This window comes from Diabrotica virgifera, chromosome 1, assembly GCF_917563875.1.
Source record: "Diabrotica virgifera virgifera chromosome 1, PGI_DIABVI_V3a".
Classification (NCBI taxonomy): Eukaryota; Metazoa; Arthropoda; class Insecta; order Coleoptera; family Chrysomelidae; genus Diabrotica; species Diabrotica virgifera.
In genome coordinates, this window is record NC_065443.1 from 117,120,830 (window position 1) to 117,140,037 (window position 19,208).

Consider the following 19,208-nt stretch of genomic DNA (forward strand, 5'->3'; position numbering starts at 1 on the left):
ATTATATTGATTGTTTCCCACCTTTAGACGTATCGGACGAGTTTGAGAAATGCCACTGTCACAGTGACAGTTTTAGTTGAGATACTCCTCTGATACGTCTAAAGGTGGGAAACAATCAATATAATGTCAATTTATATGTTACTATCGCTAAATTTATTTCTTTTTATCTCACAATTTAATGTGTTTTCCATCTCTTGCGCTATTTTGCCGGTTATTAGCGCGCTCATCACTGTATTTGTCCACTTGTTCGACATTGCTTTCGTTTTTTAGAAGATTTTTGTTATTTCTTTGGTAAGGTGCCGTGCATTTCTGTCCAGAGCGTTCGCTGTACATAAATAACACTGTCTTGTCATTCCTGTTCTCTATCTTTCCTTCAAGTACTAGTTACTGAAAAGTACATGGTTTTCCTGGTATATGCCCTAAGTAGGCAGTCTTCTTACGTTTTACATATTCAAAAAGTTCCCGATTCTGGAAGCCCGCTGTTTTTAATAGTTCCTCATTTCTGACCCTGTCCTTCCCCATGATATTCTAAGCATTCGGCACAGGCACCACATTTCGAGAACTTCCAAGTTTGTTACTGGATCTGGCCTTTAACGTCCATGCTTCGATTCCGTACAAGAGAACAGGCAAGTCTCTGATGATCTTCAATATTTTCGCCTAAGATGACAGTGATGTCATCCGCATATCTAATGTTGTTAATGTGAACTTCATTTACCATTTTTCCAGCTGTTTCATCATCTAGAGCTTTTTTCAGGATCTCTTCCGATTTGGCATTAAACAGAATTGGCTACAACACGCATTCCAGTCTTACCCCACGTCTAATTTCAATTTCCTTTGACAGCTTTTCGTTAACATGTACTTTTGCTCCCTGTATAGTATAAATTAAATTGATACAAAAGGCAATTAAAATCTTGATGTGAATACATTTCTAAATACCGTTTCTTTATTATTTTTTAGGTCCTGAGGCTGGCGACTGAACTGGTACCCGCAACTTTTGCCGTCATGGGCGCAGACCAAGTTTCTCCGTTTTGGGCGGTCCTTTTCTATTTCATTCTTATAATGTTTGGAATCGCCCAGCAACTGGCCATTTGGCACTGCGTCATCACCGGAATAATGGCTATAAAAGCTCAAATTCTTAAATCGTGGGAGACTACCATCACGTTCTTCAGCTGTGCTTGCGGATTCATACTTGGACTTCCAATGGCAACAGAGGTAGAGTATCTAGTTTTATGTATATGGTGTAATTGGTGTAATATATTGTTAAGAAAGAATAACAATAACCAAATATAGTTGAATTAAGTAAATATTTGTAGTCCTATTTCACTGCTATTCTACTCGTTCCATTAGGTACCTTCTTTTTCTTTGATAGTTAAGTAAAGGTCTCTCTTATGCGAAGGTTACTTGCGTTTGACCCAAGCGAGTAACACACTTGGTTGGGTGGTCTCTCGTGTGCATTTAGACGCATGCTACACCTCATATATTAAAAGAGCAAGAATTGGAGGAGAGTTGAAAATCTAAAGTTATGATTTAAAATATTTTATACTCAGTATTTTTTTTGTGGCTCAATAAAAATTTATATATTTATATTTATGTAAACAGCGATTTTATTGTCTTCAAAGCCGTCTGCCAGGGCCGGCGATAACGGGCCTGTAAGGGATGCACTGCAGGCGGGCGCCCCCGTTTGGGGGGAGTCAGAATGACCTTTTTTCAGAAAAATTAATTTTTTAAATGTGGTTTAAATTAGTCATAATCCCCAAATCTGTGTTTGTTAGTTTTGCATATCACACATGTAAAATATACAAAAATATGCAATGCCGCTTAGAATTCTTACCATGCAGCAATATAATTTATTTGTCAAAGATATCTATTTCAATCAAGCAACTTTGCTCTTAATGAGAATGGTTGGTTTATTTTCTTCAAATTTCTTTCAAGTTGTTAGTTTTGGATTAGCAGTTATGAGAGGAAATGAATGATTTCTAATAAAATAAACAAGATTGTGATACTGTTTTCTTGCCGTCTGTCTAATTTAAGTATTATATACTTATTAATAGTAGCCCAGTAAATGAACGGGAAATTCGGCGATACCGTGTAATTTTCAGGGGCAACTCCGAATTGCATGAAAATTTGGATATAGGTTCTACTTACCCTCCACTTCAAAGTTGAAATTGTGCCGTTGGTTGCTTTTACTTGGGGGGTGACAATCACCCCTTCTCGGGGGTGAAAAAACATAAGTTCAAGATAAGACCGGAAATGGATAAATTGAGTGATTTTAAGCAACTTTTGTTCTATAGAGTTTTTTACTTAAGTCAATACTTTTCGAGTTATTTGCCATTGAAAATGTTGATTTTTCGACAAAAAAACTACGTCTTCAGACGGTTTTTCGCAAATAACTCAAAAAGTAAATATTTTATCGAAAAAAATATCCTCAGCAAAAGTGTAGCTTATAAAAAACTCAAAAAAATGGTGTATCAGTAAAGTATATCAATCAAATAAAAACAAAGTTGTAGCTCATGAAAAATACGTTCTTATTCGTCTAATTCCAAATCGAATATTTCAAGGTGAAATCACCGAAAAATTAAGAACTTTTCGGGAAAAACCCATTTAAACTTTTTTAAAGTGTTTATAAAAAGCTTTGTTTTAATTGTTAACAAAAGTTTTAGCATTAAAAATAAGCGAGTTACGCTCAAAATAAAGTTGGCCCTCTTTTTTTTTTGTAAAAAATCATGAAAATCTCGCCGTGTTTAGCTCCCCAAATGAAATTAATCGCTACCGCTTTACAAACAATTTACTTACCTATCTATTTTTTATATGATCTGTCAGTCTGACCGGTTTAAAGAGTTTATTTTTGAAAGGGTTATAAGAGAAATATAGGAGAAAGCTTGAATGGGTCACTAATCACGAGTGTATGCAAATTTTGAACAGCCATATCTTAACCAATTTTTGTCTTACGGAGAAACAAAATGAAACTAGCATATTTATAATAGCAAAACCTACATTTTTTTACTCTTTAAGATTTTTCTTATCACTAATACTTTTTAAGTTATTTTGAAAAAATAAAATTTTTCAAAAAATTTTAGAAATTTTTTTTACTATAAAACCAAGTGTTTTCAAAAATAAGCACTTCAAACCAATCAAACTTACATATCATATAAACAATACACATACAGTTAAAATAGATGGTAAAGCCAAACGCTTAATTTCATTTAGGGTGCTAAATAGAGGGAGGTTTTCACGATTTTTTTTACAAAAAAAAGGGGCCAACTTTTTTTCAGTGTAACTCGTTTATTTTTGATGCTGTAAACTTTTGTAAAAAACAACTAATAAGCTTTTTTTCGATACTTTAAAAATGTTAATATGGTTTTCCTGAAAAAACGCTTCTTTCTTCGGTGATTTCGCGTTGAATTAATTATTCAATTTGGAATTAGACGAATAAGAACGTATTTTTCATGAGCTACAACTTTGCTTCTACTCAATTTGTAGACTTCACTGGTACACCATTTTTTTCGTTTTTTTTATAGGCTACACTTTTGCTAAAAATATTTTTTTCGATAAAATATTTACTTTTTGAGTTATTTGGGAAAAACGGTCTGAAAACGTAGTTTTTTTGTCGAGAAATCAACATTTTAAATCGCGAATAACTCGAAAAGTGTTGATTTACGTAAAAAACTTTATAGAACAAAAGGTGCTGCAAATAAGTCAATTTATCCATTTCCGGCCTTATTTTAAACACGCGTTTTTCACCCCCCGAGAAGGGGTAAATGTCACCCCCAAGTAAAAGCAACCAACGGCACAAATTCAACTTTGAAATGGAGGGTAAGTAGAATCTAAATCCAAATTTTCATGCAATTCGGAGTTGCCCCTGGAAATTACACTCCAAAACCGTCATTTATTGGGCTATAGGTATAAAGTTAGGTATTAATCCCATAAAATCATAATCCTTATCCTTAAAATAAACATTTTATATAATTTAGTTTAGAGCTCTTTAGATTTAGTATTCTTTTATCTGATTATATTACAGAATAGTTTTTTTAGTTGTACTCTGCAGTTAAAGAATCTAGTGTTGCATTCAATTAATATATAATTATATTTGTTAAGTACTCAGTATTATTTTAAATTACGGTTTCACTTTACTGCAGAAGCATAATCTTGTGGTTTTAAAGTTATTATTTTTATTTAGTTAAATAAAAATGGATTAAAAAAATGTCTGGGGCACAAATCGAAAAAGAAATGCCGAAAAAGCAGGAATGACATAAAAACAATCTTGGTTCTCTCGCCAATTTCTTAAAAAGTTTAAGTGAAGTTGTTTTGTCAGATGGTGGGTCCAAAACACCGAACTTTATTTACCGGAGACATCTGCGGATAGCGGGACACTAAAGTGTCGGTGCCTCGCTGCCCGGAACACACATTTTTAGGACACAATTCCAGAATCAAGTCAGTAATAGGGAGAAAAGCACTTCTAGCTACTGCTAAAATCAGGTGGTTTAATTACATAAAGTAATACAGAGGATGTTCCATTACCCAGGGCATCCAAGGTAACTTTCAGTACAAAGCCTCCTCATTCGTTATGTACTGCGATGGGGAGGGGTGGTGGTATAGCTTGGTTGTCAGATAGATACCACTCCAGGTTATGGGCGGTCAGATAGGTACTACTCCAGGTTACGTAGTGTGACCGGTGTGATCTTCGGACATGTGGGGCTCACTGCTCACTGTTCCATTCCATTAAAACACACATATTGTCCCCGAGGCTGGGGTTGTATGAGTATCTGTGTGTATGTGTGTGTGGTGGGGGGGGGGGGGGGTTGTGCTAGTTCTGCAGGCGGGCATCTTATACCTTAGCGCCGGCACTGCTGTCTGCTATTATTTCCCAAACGTTGTCCGTGTTATTTACATCCCTGTAATCATTATTTACTGCATTGTAAGGCATTGGCCTCTTAGAAATTAGCTCTATGAGTCTAGCATCGTTGTTAGCTTGCATTTTTAAAACTAAAACAAAAAATTTAATACCTTTTTGTCACAGAACACGTGTCAATAACCTACGAACGCTCAATTTTTTTATGAATTGAACACACGCAGTCGCTGTAGAGCACTGCTATCATATGCAGTCGATGCAGCAGACACATGCGAATCCTTGCGTCTCGTCGGACGCATAAGGCAGACCAATTGTATAAAGTTACCATATGACAAGTGCACAGCGCATCGGTTGCGTCGAATGCATGAGACTGCAGCTTGACCTTGAAAAATGTCAGAGTACTAAAAAGTTCGTCCTAAAATAGCATCAGAAATACTATAACCACAAAAATGTCTTCTTATTCTTCTTCTTCCTCTTTATAAGCAATTCTGCTTGTTCATTGGCGGATTGATGTCTCTATGGAAGGTGGAAGGTTGTCACTCCATCTTTTGCGCGGTCGGCCGATACTTTTTCTATATACCAATTAGTGATCTATCTCTTGCTATTTTGACCACACGTGTTCCCCCATTCTGGTTATGTGGTTATTTCATTCTTTTTTTCTATTTAGTGTTCATTCGTTTATACACTGTACGTTACATTGTCTTCTAATGTCTTCACTCCTCTTTCGATCTCTCAGCGTATTTCCTGTAATTCTTCTCAGTAGGTACTCTCATCTCTGCCGTTTCCAGTAGTATTTGGGTTGTGACTGTATCAGGTCTTCTTTCTGATGCATATGTCCTTATTAGCCTTACACTGGCTTTATAAATTCTTGACTTCATCTCAGTGTTAATATGTCGGTTTCGCCATATAGTGTTAAGGCATCCTTCCAGTCTATTTGCTTTTTGTACTTGATTTCTCACTTCTTTGTCCAGGTCTCCGTAACTTGACAATGTAATTCCAAGGCATTTTACTTCCAAACTATGAATAGTAAAAATAAACTTAGATTACCTACTAATATTTTGATCATAAATTGCAAAAAAACTAACACCAATATTTTTATAGATGGGCATTTATGTCGTTTATTTCTTCGACTACACTGTTGGAGGCATCTGGTGGTTGGTGATAGTAATCATAATTCAAATAATGGCGGTGTTTATGGTACGAGGAAGACCTTATAGCGGGGATACCGTTGTGACGGCCTTGTTCTATCAAAACAACCATCCCTGTGTAATGAGTTGGGCGCCGGCGATGTTGTCGTTCACTTGGAACGTCATCCTTCCTGTTGCATTAATGGTAAGTTAAGAAAAACATATGATATATTTCCTATTTAGATAACTTTCAACGATTTTGAATATTGAAAGTAGACAAAGTAATGCTTCATCAAAATGAAAAGCGTATTTTGCAACAGTAGCATTAATATCAGCCTTAAGGCAAGCGTCCACAGGTTCGCATCGGACGCATCGGATTAATTTTTCACACTGCGTCCACTGTATCGGCAGCGATCGAATAGGGATGTTCACTGATTTTTAAATATAGTTAAATTCAATAGATTACAAGGTATATAAAAACGTAACAATCATAAAACTGTTTAAAAATGTATATTTTTTAAGATAAATGAGTTCATAATGTTGATTTTCTTGGAGGCTAGAAAAACGGTACCCTGCAGCGAGGCTACGGTCTGTGACGTCAGCAGTCGTAACGTCTTTGATCGACGACTAGTTTTGTATACTTATTTACGAAGTGTATTTGAATGTGCGCAGTTTTTTACGTACTTGATTATTAAAAATGAAGCCAAATAAGTGGTGTTTTGTTCCTGGGTGTGTAAATACATCAAAAAACAGTTCTGACAAGATTTTTATTACCGTTCCAGCCAATTTAAAACAGAAAAAGAAATGGTTTGTTGCAGCTAGAACTTAAAATAACTAACTTAAAGAACTAACTTAATAAAATAAACATTATAGAAGTTTTCCAGAGACTTTCGGCCCTTGGTAATAATGTAATTGTTCTTTCTGCATTTACATTTTTCAAAAATACTTATTAGTTTTCTCAGGATTCGAAAAAATGAATGAATTTAAATAGCATTGGACCAAGATTTTGCACCTACCCCCTTAAAGAGTAAATGAAAAAGTTTCGGGACCTCAAATTTGTATTCCTTAAACTGAGATATTCCTAAAAACGGGATTCTAATAATACATACCGTAAAAGTAAACCTTGAAATAACTACATGTGGATGTAGGTATGACTGTATATTATATTAAAATCATTAATAATTTAGTGAAAAGATTGGTTGAAATGAAAATGTATAATACCCAAGTTCAAAAATATTTTTTACCTTGGAACAGTTGTCAACTCGAAATACGAAACAACCGAAATAAGATCTAAGGTTGAAAAGGACATAGAAAAGGACATATTTAACAACATGCATGAGAAATATTTTCACCCATTGCGACATAATATCTCTCCCACTAAAAATGCGGCTGCTAAAATGTTATTATTTCCGGTCTTGCTATATGGCGCAGAGGCCTGGACAATAATGGAAACATTAATGAAAAAGCTAGAGACATTCGAGATGTGGGTGTACCCACGTATCCTCAAAATATCCTGGGCGACCCACACCAACGTACAGGTATTGCGTCGAATAGGAAAACAAAAAGAATCTCTTTTACAATTAAGAAACGAAATCTTAAATATTTCGGTCATATCATGAGGCATGATAAATATCGTATACTCCAACTGATAACGCAAGGTAAAATAGGGAGCAAACGCGGACCCGGAAGAAAAGACACTCATGACTTAAAAACTTATGCCAATGATTTGGACAAAAATCGATCGAGTTATTCAGAAACGCCTCAAATGAAATTAAAATTGCCATGATGATAGCCAACGTCCACAACGGACAAGGCACATGAAGAAGAATAAAAATATTTTTAATACACCTAACCAAGGTAAAGTAATAACCAGCCAATGTATGTATACAATATGCATGCATACAACTTTCTCTATTTTTTTTTGTGGAGTATTAAGCATTTATTTTTTTAGCTTAAAGAAGACATGGAAAATTATATGGAATATACACTCAGTAAAGCTGTGGTAGATTTATTTTTTTACAAGATGCCAATAAATCATGCACCATTGTTACATATACACTACAGTCGGTAGTTTATACGAATCGGCTTTCTGAAAACCTTCTTCCATTTTATTTGTTTATTTTTGTAAAACCCAAAATATGTCCTTACAAACAGTCTATCCACTTTAAACTAAACAAATTCACTATAAAACTCCACTTTAACCCTGATAAAACAAGAAGAGAACAAAATAAAATGACCTGAAACGTCAAACAGGTAAACAGTAACACTATGAGAATGGCGCGCGCTTGAGGTATGCAACTAGTGACGTCAGGCCAATAGAGAAGCGTTCTTGAAATTTAAAATAATGCTAGATTTCTAATAAAGATTTTTTATAGAGAGGCTTTTTCAATTTTGTTGAAATTTTGGACAATTATTCCTAGGGTGTTTCTTAATCGTTTTACATGTTTGAAATGACTTTTTAATATTTTGTGAACATCCCTATTGCCGATGCCACTACCTGCTAGGGTAGAAAAATTAGTAAGGTAGACTTTAAAATTTGTTGCTTATTTAATTTAATAATTAATTTATGCATATTAACTACATTTATTAGATTAGTATGGTAAAATATGATATTTGAATGTATCTGTTTAGTAATAAAAAATCCGCAAAAACGTAAAATATATAGTTCTTTTTTTAATATCTACAAAACGAAACATGCTAGGTATTATATACAACCTGATATCAAAATAAAGCCTATAATATTTACTACAAAATGCAATACTAATATACAGGGTGTACCATTTAAAAAAATGAAAAAAAAATTTATTTGCAAATAGTGATCACATTGTATATTATATTGATATACCTATGTCAAAGATATTAAATTATTTAAAAATGACACTATAAAACTGAGTTTACTTGTTTCATTACGGACAAGACAATCGTCAAATGCAAATAGCCGTAGATTATCTCCCACTGGACCAAGCGAAATTCCGAAAGAGCGCGTGGGGTGCGTCCACTGATCGGCATTCCGAATGATTCATCGGCACGCATCGCAAAAGTTGCCTCTCGAAGCAACCCTTCGGCATTGCCGATGATGCGATCCGTACGATGCGGATCAGTGGACGCAGTTACATAAGTTTTTGTAAAAACCAAACTAAAATCCATTGCGTACGATGCGTCCGATGCGTACGATGCGGGTCTGTGAATGCTTGCCTTTAGATGTCGTTTTTTGCATTGCTATGTACGCTCAATACTTTTGTATGGAACGGAGACCTGAACACTCAACATAACGCTGATGAAAAAGTTAGAAGAATTTGAACTCTGGCTTTACAGGAGAATCTTGAAAATGCCTTGGACAACCCACACCACCAACGAAAGTGTTCTGAGGAGAATAGGTACAGATAGGGAGCTGCTGTATATCATCAAAGTTAGACATGTTAGCTACCTGGGACACATAATGAGAAACGAAAATGAAAACTGATCATTCAGGGTAAGATTGAAGGAAAACGGGGTCCCGGTAGGCGCCAGATTTCATGGCTTCTCCTGGCTTGGGTCCTAGCGTGTTCTCCTCTCCTGTCCGAGTCCAACAGTACTAGGGACACCTTCCCTAGTCTGCTTAGAGCGTTCCACCTCAATCCAAAAAAAAATCATGGCTTAGAAACATCAGACTGAACCGGCCTTGATTCAACATCTTTGTTTAGAGCCGCATTGGACAGCTTTACAAGAAAGTAGACAATAATTGCATTTCTTTTTAATACGAGCTCCACCATTATTCTTTACGTGTTTCGGGGATTCACCTCAAATCAGGAATACTTATGATAGCTCGAACTGAATTAAATGCTCTTTTTCTATATGGCCGTTATAGTAACATAGCATGCATGAGTCGCTAGTGGCGACCTCTATATGAAGCAACAAGTAGTCAAGAGACTTCTATGATCTGCAAATCCAAGCTTACTGAAAGCTATAGGACGATATTAGGAATAACGTTTTATTCCGATAATAATATATCTACAGTTTATTCTTGAACAACACTCTCTTTTCCATTCTTTATGTAGGGAAAAAGACGTTGAAATTAAAGTAGACGATTACATTTCTTCTCAATTCGAGCTCCATCATTTCTTCTTCGTGTATCATGTCCTTTCAGAACGTTGGTTGCTATCATAGCTATCTTAACTTTACTCCTTGCCACCCTAAATAGTAAGCTTGTATCAATACCATACAAATCTCGCAAGTTCTCCAACCATGATATATTTGGAATCTCTCATTACATGTCCTAAATACTCCAGCTTTAAAATTGTTCTATAGCACCACGTTTCGAAAACGTCAAGGCGATTTATATCAATTTTATTCACAGTCCAAGACCCGACACCATAAAGTAAGATCAGAGTAAGACCGACAACAAGTAGCAGCGAAGTAGGCGGATCCTCAATGTCCATTTAAGGTCTCTGTTACATAATACCTTGAATATCCTTCTAAAAGCGGCTCTGGTCTGCTCAATTCTGGATCTAATTTCATATTTACCTATAATTCGATCAACTTGCTCAAGTTCGGTACCATTTTGGTTTTCGGTATGTTCAGATCCAGACCTGCTTCCTACAGCTCTCAATGTTACTATCAAGTAATGTTTGCAGATCTTCTTGAGTGGAAGAGGAGTACTGTATCGTACTCATATCGCAAATTATTGATGAATTCACCGTTTACAATAATATTATTCCTTCTTTTTTTTTTCAGAAAGTGCATTTTTGGAAATTGTTTGTGAGTAAACATTGAAAAGCAGGGGCGACAATAGGCATCCTTGACGTATCCTCTTTTAATATTAAGAGCCTGTGTTTCTAAACCGTCTAATAAACCTGATACTGTTTGATTCCAATACAAATTTTCAATTATGCGAAAGTCTCTGCCATCCAAGATACATCATTGTTATTGCTTTAATTCTCTATCGAAAACCTTCTTGCTTCATACCTATAGAGGTCGCTACTAGCGTACTCAGAACAATCTTTCTTCTTCTTCGTCTAGCCATTCGCGTCCACATCTGAACATAAGCCTCTTCAAGTCTTCCTTTCCATTGTTTTTTGTTGTACGCTACTTGTAGCCAATTTTTCCCGGCAGTTCGTTTCAGAGCATCTGCCCATCTCATAGGAGGTCTGCCTCTGGGTCTTTTGTTCGTATGGTCTCCAGGTTAGGATTGTTCTGTGCCATTTGTTAAGATCGCTCCTAGCTACATGTCCAGCGTATTCCCATTTCAATTTTAGTGATTTTTGTACCACATCGGTGACTTTGGTTTTCTGTCTTATCCATGTGTTTGTTTTCCTGTCCTTAAGTGATATGCCAAGCATTGCTCTTTCCATCGCGTGTTAAGTGACTCTGAGTATGTTCATATTCTTTTTTGTGATTGTCCATGTTTGTGCCCCATATGTTAATATCGGGATAATGCATGCATCAAAAACTTTAGATCTAAGATGTAGTTGAATTTGCTGATTTCTGAGTATATAGTTCAGTTTGCCGAATGCTGCCCATGCTAACTTTCTTCTTCTTTTTATTTCTTCCGTTTGAATTTCTCTATGAATACTCAGAATGGTGAAGACTAAATTAAAAAGAAATGCAATTGTTGAGTATCAGAATAGAGGATCGTCGCATCAGTTTCTGGGAAAGAGAACATTTTTCGATCCTCCCAGTTTTTTTTTTATTATAATTGTTAAAGTACATTGACTAATTGACTATTATTCAAACAATTTTTAAAACCTTTCTCGTTTTTAGGTTTTGTGCATATCAACATTCAAAAACGGCAACTTTAGAGACATGTTCATCTGGCATCATGCTCCGTTAGCAGAATACTGGCCTCTTTGGGCTCGACAGGTTGGATCGATGATACAGCTTATACCTATTCTATGTATACCATTGGTGGCGGTTATTCAAAGTTATAGATATTTGAATAACGGATCTAATGATATTTTAGAAGTAAGTATATAATAGATTCTTGTTATAGTGTAAATGGTAAAATTTATAATATACTTAAAAAAGTAATATGTTGAATCGATAGCAGCCTAAATCCTGTTCTAGAAATAAGATCAAGAATAGAACAAGCCAAAATATCAAAATACTGCTATGTGATTGTCGAATTAAATTCGAAATTCGACTACGTTTATCAAAATGCTACGTCTAGTCAACTCTCTCTATACGTTGACCCTTAAAATATCAACCGTAAATAAATTGGAGGCCTTTGAAATGTGGATCTTCCGGAGAATTATCAAAATTTCATAGACATCGCATACCTCAAACGAAGAAGTAGGTACTGCATGCAATAGGCAAGGAACGAGAACTTTTCGACACAGTGAAAGTTATAAAGACTTTACTGGTTAGGCCACATATTGAGAAATAATAAGTACCTACCAATATGTTCAACTAATAGTGAAAGGAAATATCAGGTGAAATAAAGGACTAGGAAGGAAAACACTATCGTGACTAAGACACATCCGACAATGGACAGGGCTAAATTTTGAACAGTTAATAAGAACATGTTTAGAACAAGAAATGTTTAATTTAAATACGTGCCATGCAGGACCAAGAAATATTCACCAAACTGAAGCAACGTCAAGGAGACTGGACAAGGAAAAAAAGGAAGCCTCATAAATTGAATAAACTTTCCAAGGGCTTTTGTATCTAATCGTAGCACGTCGGTTTATTTTTCAACAGCAGTTTTTCAGCTCTAAAAAAGTTGATATAATTTTATATAACTTCACTTAGTACATATTGTATTCTGATCTATTTTATTTCTGTTTTGCTTTCAAAGGAATTTGAAGAACCCCAAAACTACGTTAGTATTTTTTATTTTATCTTTTGTATTTGCTATTAGTTAAAGATATATTAGGACCCTCGCAGTAATACATGTTAAAACACGTATTTTCTGACGAAGAAACTAGAGATGTTGATTATAAAAAAATAAAAATATATTTTGTTTTAGAATACCTAACGGTAATTTTTATACAGGAAATCTTAAACTACAATATTTTTCCTTATTTTTAAGAAAGCTAATTTTGATAACAATTAAAATGTAACTTAATAGTGCAATCACTCCATAAAATTTCATTATAGCCCAGTCGGGATAGCATTTGACTTTGCATTACGAGCTGCCCCAAATTTTATTTTTCTAATCTTTAGGGGGAGGTCAATAGTAGTGTAAATTTAAAATCTCGACTGAATTTGACCGTTGTGTTAGCCGCCATCTTGATTTTAAATGAGAACCGTTTTTGCTCAATATCTCGGCCATTTTCAACTTTTCGACAAAAAATATGTAGACTGAAATTGTTGAAAATGCGATTTTCTATAATTTCGCTTATTATAATTTTTTTCGTGCGGTCCATATTTTCCGAGTTATGGGGAAAAAATAGTGACAGAGCATAATTATTGATTTATTAAATTATCTCGTTTATTATTAGTTTCACAACAAATTTTACCCTATACAAACATGAAGAGAATTAAATTTTGTATAATTTTGATCTCTTTCATTTTTTTGATAAAATCAATATTTAAGGTACTAGTACGTATGCGGTAAAGGCGCGAGCGTAAGACCCGATTGATTTTATAGCAATTGTTTTTGTTCCATATCTCCGCCATTTTCAACTTTTCGACAAAAAGTGTAAGGACTGAAATTGTTGCAATTACGATTTACTATAATTTTTCGAGAGAACCAGTGGCGGTTCTAAGAGGGGAGGGGGGATGGGAAACTTCCCCCCAAAAGGGTCCAAAATTAAAAAAAAATTGTTGAAATTTTAAAATATGTTAGCTGACATGAAACTTAATTATCGACAGACAAATTCAACCAATAAAACCCGCTAGTTAATAAAATTAAGTGAACTTAATGCGTGTAAGTTATTATTTATGTCTTTTATGTATTTAGTTTGGTTGGTGTTTCATTGGAAGTTTCAAAAATTGTATAAAATATAATTATCTTTATTGTTGTTTATGTACAATTATGTCGTAAAGTTAATAATAAATGAGACAATTCAATAATTATGTTTCCTCTCCGCTTCCACTATTTTCCCCCTTAACTCGGAGAATATTGATCGCATAAAAAAATTGTGAAAACGAAATTGTAGGAAATTGCGTTTCCAACAATTTTAGTTCCTACCATTTTTGTCGAAAAGTTGAAAATGGCGGAGATATTAAGCAACAACGGTTCTTCTTTAAAATCAATATGGCGGCTAATGCAACCGCGGAATTCAGTCGAGATTTTAAATTCACACTACTATTGACCCCCCTAAAGATTAGAAAAATAAAATTTTACAAATTGATGTCGATCTGCGATTAAATCACTTACCTACATAAAAAATTAGGTCAAACTAATAAATTATTCTATTTTTAGCGCATTCAACTACTTTACCGTCCGCCAATTGGTGAGCACATGGATGACGTAGGACCCCAAGAGGCAGCTGAGGCCATAAGAAATGAGAACAACGCCGCCAATGCAGCTGCGGAAGATCCTCCACCGAAATATACGCCTCCTCCTTCCTACACGACCGCCACTGGTGCCAGGATTGCCAAATTTCTGAGGCAGAGTATTAGAAGAAGTGTTAGGCGGATAGCCAATGTTCTAGGTTGGTGATAAGTATTAAACTCTCATTATTCAGAATTTCGTACACCCTCAAACTTTTTTTACTCCCTCAAATTTTTCAACGGTTTTGTGCCAACTTTGCATGTCGTTCTTCCTCAGTCTCCAGATTTCGATATCGACGAAGCCGCACCAAGTTACCCGTCCTTGTTCTATTGGCGGCTTCTTCTGAAGTTTCCTGCCATTGGCGTGCCTGTCGAAGTCCTGAATTTCGGTCTAGTCGACCTACCCTTTCGACATCATCTTCCAATGATCTTCGTGTCCTCTGTGTCGCGGATTCTCGCTGCTGCCTACTTAATCTAGCTTCAGAGCTCTATTTTTCTTGCCGCTTAGATTCCGCTTCCTGAGCTATTTGTTCTTAATTTTGCTAAGTTCTAACTTTCCTTCTTCGAGCATTCCTAGCTTCCATTCGTTCTTCATCGGTATTATATTTTTTAGGTCTCACCAATTAAAACGACACCCCCATCGAACAAGGTTGTAACTCATTTTTAGCGATTTTACAGGAGAGGCAAAAAACGAAAACATGAATTTTTTAAAATTTGTAGCGAAATTATTAAACCCTTTTACACTAATGTGATATATGATATTTATAACATAATAATGGATTACTGTGAGATGTATGCTTTGTAATTTTATTAGCTATTGTGAATCTTGAATTTGATTGAGATACAACCTTGAGATTAAACATGAGTATTCGTAGAAAAAGGTTGTAACTCGCTTAACAACCATTTTACACTCTCCGTGTTAATTATTTTTTCCATTTAACTATTAAAAGGTTGTATGTTTTGAGTTATTTGCAATATAGCTAGGAGAAAATTGGGTTTTATGGAATATTTAAACAAAACATCAACTCACAGTTTACACAATTTTAATTGGAAATTATAAATTTTACAATAACAATAATATTCTATCACTATGAAAAAACCATGGTATAAAATATTTCAAATTTTTCGCATTTTTATTGCGTATCTGTAAATATTTAATTTTAAACCATTTTACTTTATTACTTTACTCTTCTACTATTAATATCTACTCCAAAATTAACATATGTGTGTCCTTAAATGGGTTAAAATTTAGAATTTGCTTCTGATTTATTTCAGTTACGGATTTAGGCTTGCCTGATGCTTTGGCGTATCGTATCATGGTTATCCATTGGTGTGGAGCATATACGACTCAATGTTTTTCCCTTTTTCTATAAGGGCATGCATTGTATCACCCTCGTATTGTGAATGTGCTATTTCTAAAAATACATGTGTAATGTAATAATACATGTGTAATGTGTAATGTAATACATATGTAATTAAACTTTTTCACTAGATAGAAGTACGTAGCAAACACTATTCGATACTTATTTTGTCCACCGCAACTATCAAAAAGGAAAAAAAACTCCGTAAATCCGTTTTTACTTTTATTTCAACAATTTGACTTATGAGATGCACCATATGTTTGACTACGTTATAAATTAAACATACGTGCAACAAAGTTGTAACTCATTTAAAAACCTTGTTAATCGTCAAGTATAAAGAAAGTAAGTATTTTACATAGGGAGTATCCAGTGTTAGTGCCTTTTCACGCTAAAATGGCCCGCGTAAGTTAAAATACAACTTTTTTCAATTGAGTATTAACCAAACTATTGAGAATTAAACTATGTCGTTTATATTGATGTGTGCGCAATTTTTTGCTGAATTCGCCTGTGTTGAAATCTGAAAAAAGATGTAACTTGAGTTACAACCTTGTTCGATGGGGGTGTCGAAAGTTAAATTTTTAAAATAATAAACTTCTTGCATGTAAATGAAGTAAATCTAAATTAACATAAAGCTTTAAATCATTTTGCTTAAAAAATCTACTGATGAAGTAGTAAAACTTCTGAGTAAGGATATTTGAATCATTAATTTGTAGAATAAATTAGCAATAAATCAACCGTATCGTTTCGAGAACAAAATTATGATTGATTAAGACTCAATAGGTTGAAATGATATTTTAGTTTGTAGTTTGACTTTTACGAGAAGTAGTCTTATGAAATCGAGTTTGGCAAGTCAAATTTGTCAGTTTGAGTTTCTCAGTTTAATAGTTCAGATTTCTTTCGTAGGTGGCGCTAGGAGTTATCGTCCTGGACAAACTTCGTTTCCGCTTGACATGTCGTCCTAGCCTTTTATTAGATTATATAATAATATAAACCTTGGTTACTCTTTAAACCAAATATAGTTCAGAGAAATAAGGGAAAAATATCCTGTTGGTGACACAACCCCCTCCAGGCCGAAGTAGTATTTTTTGAGTAGTATGGACATCTATATTAATAACATATATGTTTCCTGCAGCCGATTTTGATGATATACATAGTTATAAACAAATGAAGATCAAAAAACGGTAAATTTTTGTTTTTTTGTCTATAACCAAAAAGGTAAGTATTTTAAACAAATTTGAGAGTGAGAAACTCATAAATCGTATAAAAAACTTCAATATGGCGTTCGCTGAATATGTCAATCCCTATTGGTTGCTTAGAAAATTGCAAAAGAAATCATAAATTTTGAGTTTTTATAAATATTCATAACTTATGTAAAAATTAACTTAGAACGTTCTTATTACACGGAATGCTGAGACTTCTGGTGCTTAAATCATACCCTAAATTTCAAAGCAATTGGTCAAATAGTTTAAAAGGTATTTAATTTGTTTATCCCAAATTCATTTTTTTTTGCAACGCTATAAGTCAGAAAATGATGAAGTTACATTAATACTTTGGATAGTTTATGAAAGAAGAATATTTATACTATTAATTTAATTAAAAAGAAATGACAAAAATTAATTCTAAATATGTACTGCAAAATTATTTTGCAAAAACATGTGAATTAAAAAAGGGGGGGCTAACTTCGTCCATTATTGTCCTACATTCGTCCACAGTTGTTTTTCTTTCTAAATGTGTATAAAAATTCAGTCTTTCTAAATATGAAAAAATAATTTTTCTACGGGTAACGGTTAAAAAGTTATTCTAATTGTTTATAAGTAAGCAAAAAATCAACGTGTTTATGCAAAATAATTTTACACTGTTTAAAATTACTTTTTGTCATTTTTTTTAATTATGTCAATAGTATAAATGTTCGTCTTCCATAAACTGTCAGAAGTCTTAATGTAACCTCATAATTTTCTGACTTATAGTGTTGCAAAAAAAAATGAATTTGGGATAAACAAATTAAATAACTTTTAAACTATTTGACCAATTGCTTTGAAATTTAAAATGTAATTTAAGCACCAGAAGTCTCAGCAATTCGTGTAATAAGAAGGTTCTATGTTAATTTTTACATAAGTTATGAATATTTATAAAAACTCAAAATTTATGATTTATTTTGCAATTTTCTAAGCAATAAATAAGGATAGATATATTCAGCGAACGCCATATTGAAGTTTTTTTAAACGATTTATGAGTTTCTTAATCTCAATTTTTTAGACGATTTATGAGTTTCTTAATCTCAAATTTGTTTAAAATGCTTAACTTTTTGGTTATATTATAGACGAAAAAAGCGAAAATTTATCGTTTTTTGATCTTTTTTTGTTTGTAACTATGTATATCATTAAAATCGGCTGCAGGAAACATAAAGGTTATTAATATAGATGTCCATGCTACTCAAAAAATTTGGTTTCGGCCTGGAGGGGGATATGTCACGAGAAAAATCTTATTTCTCTGGACCAATACAGCGTTTTTTAACTTTAAACAATTTCTTGTTTTAGGTGAAGGATCTTCTAGACAGCGTACCCCAATATCAAACACGAATGGAACGTCCACCACTACCCCTCTCCCACCCCCAGACTACAACGCAGTGCTAGTCGAGATGAACAACCCATCACGTTCAACAGACGTCGCGATCTCAATGCCAGACGGACCCGCCACCAGCACCCGTCTGTCAACGCTGGAAAGACTGAGAAACCTGGAGTCGACTTCCACAGCTCTCACGGCAGCGGAAGTTGCTTCGATCCTGAGGAGCAGCTTCAGAAGAAGCACCGTTCACTCGAGGAACAACTCCAGGATAACGAACTTCAGCGACAACATGGCGTCGTTGAGCGCACAGAACTTGATCGATTCAGCAGCGCCGATTGGTGAGATGTCGTTGGTGATGGAGAGGTTGCCGAGTAGCGACTTCGAAGTGAAGCATACTAACAATAATACCTCGTCTGTGATATAAATTATCTGTAGATAACGTTACGAAAAGAAAACGGGTTAGTTCATAGAACAATTGTGTGCAATTTTAAGAAAGTACCAGTTTTAGAATAGGTTTTACTCAAACACCACATTAATGGACTGTCTGGGTTTTAAGCTGAAACTGTGATTTTGTGTGAAGCTCTTTTAAGGTATCTACCCAGGTAATTTTCGCAGTATAAATTAGACATGTGATAAGGTGAATATAACAAATGAGTTGCATGTTCTAAAATACTATCGATGGACTTTACATCACGCGCAACTTAACATCATTGCCCTATTCTTACGGTTCCATAAAAGCTGCAGCAGTCTTAACTTGAATAGGTATTCCTCTTTTTCTGGGATGAGCCCATTCCGATTTCCGTTTTCTTTGCAACTCCTGTTCTTTTCTCTCACTTTTCACTTTTTTCCATCTATTTCAGTTAACGTCCATTTCCTTATATTTCTGTATCT

General features: G+C 34.4%; 1 protein-coding gene across 3 annotated transcripts in view; it reads left to right on the top strand.

The window, feature by feature from the left end:
* LOC114349527 (sodium-dependent transporter bedraggled) overlaps positions 1 to 18,855 on the top strand; it is a 413,358-nt gene extending 394,503 nt beyond the window's left edge. For all 3 annotated transcript variants that reach the window (XM_050659642.1, XM_050659638.1, XM_050659648.1), the window contains 5 exons: positions 958 to 1,212; positions 5,951 to 6,181; positions 11,716 to 11,916; positions 14,321 to 14,552; positions 18,290 to 18,855. In XM_050659642.1, coding sequence (XP_050515599.1) covers positions 958 to 1,212; positions 5,951 to 6,181; positions 11,716 to 11,916; positions 14,321 to 14,552; positions 18,290 to 18,741 — 1,371 coding nt within the window. In that variant the 3' untranslated portion in view covers positions 18,742 to 18,855. The remainder of the gene's footprint in view (positions 1 to 957; positions 1,213 to 5,950; positions 6,182 to 11,715; positions 11,917 to 14,320; positions 14,553 to 18,289) is intronic.
* The last annotated feature ends 353 nt before the right edge of the window (positions 18,856 to 19,208 follow it).